This window comes from Helobdella robusta (assembly GCF_000326865.2).
Source record: "Helobdella robusta unplaced genomic scaffold HELROscaffold_3, whole genome shotgun sequence".
Taxonomy (NCBI): Eukaryota; Metazoa; Annelida; class Clitellata; order Rhynchobdellida; family Glossiphoniidae; genus Helobdella; species Helobdella robusta.
This window is the reverse complement of record NW_008704501.1, coordinates 465,537-468,509: the sequence shown is the minus strand read 5'-3', so window position 1 is coordinate 468,509 and position 2,973 is coordinate 465,537. Positions and strand designations below refer to the sequence as shown.

General features: G+C 40.6%; 1 protein-coding gene across 1 annotated transcript in view; it reads left to right on the top strand.

The window, feature by feature from the left end:
• HELRODRAFT_160974 (hypothetical protein) overlaps positions 1–1,191 on the top strand; it is a gene marked incomplete at both ends in the record, with an annotated part of 6,594 nt that extends 5,403 nt beyond the window's left edge. Inside the window, one exon of the mRNA XM_009020967.1 lies at positions 936–1,191. Coding sequence (XP_009019215.1) covers positions 936–1,191 — 256 coding nt within the window. The remainder of the gene's footprint in view (positions 1–935) is intronic.
• Between the last annotated feature and the right edge of the window lie 1,782 nt (positions 1,192–2,973).

Here is a 2,973-nt window from a genome sequence, read left to right as displayed (position 1 = left end):
ATACATACATACATACATACATACATACATACATACATACATACATACATACATACATACATACATACATACATACATACATACATACATACATACATACATACATACATACATACATACATACATACATACATACATACATACATACATACATACATACATACATACATACATACATACATACATACATACATACATACATACATACATACATACATACATACATACATACATACATACATACATACATACATACATACATACATACATACATACATACATAGTGTACAGCGTACTACACGCAAATGCTGAAAGCTCTACGTATATACAACGCGAAACATACGCATACAATAAAACTACGCTGAAAAAATACAAAGAGATATAGGGGAACACGCACGCACGTGCACTCTATGTACACACACACACACACACACACACACACACACACACACACACACACACACACACGTTGTACACTTGCTGTCCCGTGGGATGTTTGCATGATGATGAATCGCCTGTGCATGTGATGCATATGACGACGACGATGATGATGATGGTGGTGCTGTGGTGATGAAGATGGTGATGGTGACGATGATGAGGGTGTTGTGGTAGTGATCTCGATGATGATGGTGATGTTGTGTTGGTGGTGATGGTATGATGATGATGACGATGGTGGTGGTGATGATGACGATTGTGACGACGTGGTGGTGTTAATAAGTGATGTTGTTGTTGTTGGTGGTGGTGTTGCATATAGAATGAATAATGAATTGGGGTGGTGGAGGCATTCCTGATGATGATATCGTCGTCAGTGCAAATGATATTCACAGATCGGCGTCCTATTGAATGTACATACTGTGTTGGTCGTCATCAACACTAAACAGCATTAAAAAATTCAAATGCACAAAATACGAATGAATGATTGCACACATTCTCAGACTGTCACATCAGCGTACAACAAGTTTTAACGTTGTCCCAATGTATGCATATGCATGGTCTATGTCTATGTGGACGATCGACAAATCGAAAAACAGTCAGAAAGAGCGACATGCTGTTGCAATGGCCTCAACTACACCGGAATACGTCACTGTCCTTCCAACTCTTCACTCAGAATCCAGCCACCTACTCGTCGGATACTATCTCATCGTTGTGTCTCTACTGAAGATGTTCAATCTTTTGGAATTGTTCTGCTGAACCTGTTTGCTGGTAGGCAGGCTGGCGCCATTGAGGCTTTAAAACCATGCGTGGAAGCTTGCGTCAGCAGGAGGGAGAATAGCGCACAGACGGGAGATTAGATGGATGGCAACACATTTGGAGAAATACGCGCGAGGATGTGTTGGCGGGGACGCATGCATGCACCCGGCGGACAGGATGCATGCATGCATGCACCAGGTGGACAGGATGCATGCATGCATGCATGCACCAGGTGGACAGGATGCATGCATGCACTGCCTGTCGTCGTCCTGTCCACTTCGACATGCGTCGGAGGTTTGATGATGACGTCTGCAGTTGATGGGGTGAGACGATAATACTGATGGTAGTGGTGGTGGTGATGATGGTGGTGATAATTGATAATGGTCAGGATAATGATGATGATGGTGGTGGTTGGTGGGTGAAGATGATAACAATAATGTTGTCGATGATGATGATGTTGAATTTGATGAAGTTATGATGATGATGATGATGGTGGTAATTTCACGGTGATTGATTTTGATATTTGATGACAGTTCAATGATTCACTCCACTGTGCTGCGTTACGTAAGAATGGATTAACAGCCTTCACTAATGCACCAGAGATTGCAATTTAACGCTACCAGGTTCGACTGCGACACGCACACTTCTATTTGCAGTTCTTGCTTTCGACAATCATTCAGCACAGAGGAAGAAAGTAAATGTGGGAAGCAACTTCAGCACAACCGCTCAAACATCTTGCCTCGCGTTATTTAGTCAAGCTCAAATATTAATAACTGTAACGTTGTTAACAATGTTATTAACTGTTAAATGTGCAAACATCCAATAAATGCTGGTAGATGTATAAGTTTGTGTTTGTTTGTGTGTGCATATAAGATGTGCGTGTGCGTACGCCGGCGTGTGTACGCTGACGTGTTGGCGTACAAGTGTTTACGCAAGTGTGCGTGTTGTGTGTTGTGTGAGCAGACTATGTGGTTAAAAAAATGCTGGTTGCATTGTTTTCAGTCTTCTTGTTGATTTGTTTGCCTCTATCTCGCTACATCAGTACACATGCACTCGTGATTGAGTGCCCACACGAACTTGTATACCAACGAAGATGAGGACCTACATAGGAACATGTGTACTTACATGCAAATGCTGGTACTTGCCGACGTCACAGGGAACACTTGAGAGAAGATTGGTTGCATTAGCATAACAATCAATTATTATCAATATTCAGGATTAATGATTATTTCAACATTTACAGTTAGAAGGTACGCGAGGAGTTATTAAAATGTTTCAAATGATGATATAAAATTAAATAATAAAACTGTGAACCACATGCAATATCTATTTCCATGTTTTCACACACACACACACACACACACACACACACACACACACACACACACACACACACACACACACACACACACACACACGCAACACAAATATATATATATATATATATGTGTGTGTGTATATATATATATATATATATATATATATATATATATTTGTGTTGCGTGTGTGTGTGTGTGTGTGTGTGTGTGTGTGCGTGCGTCTATGCGCGCGTGCAAATATGCAATTTATTTTGTGAACAAGTGACGACGTTCTACGGAAAGGAAGGAATATTCTCCTAATTGAATTATCAGTGGGATGGATGGAAGGACTGCTGGCGGAAGTAGAAAATGAGATTAGAAGACTAGTTATAACAAAATGTATTAGTAAATGAATAAATAAACGAACGAACAAATGAAAGAGCGAGCGAACGAACGAACGAACGAATGAACGATTGAACGAATG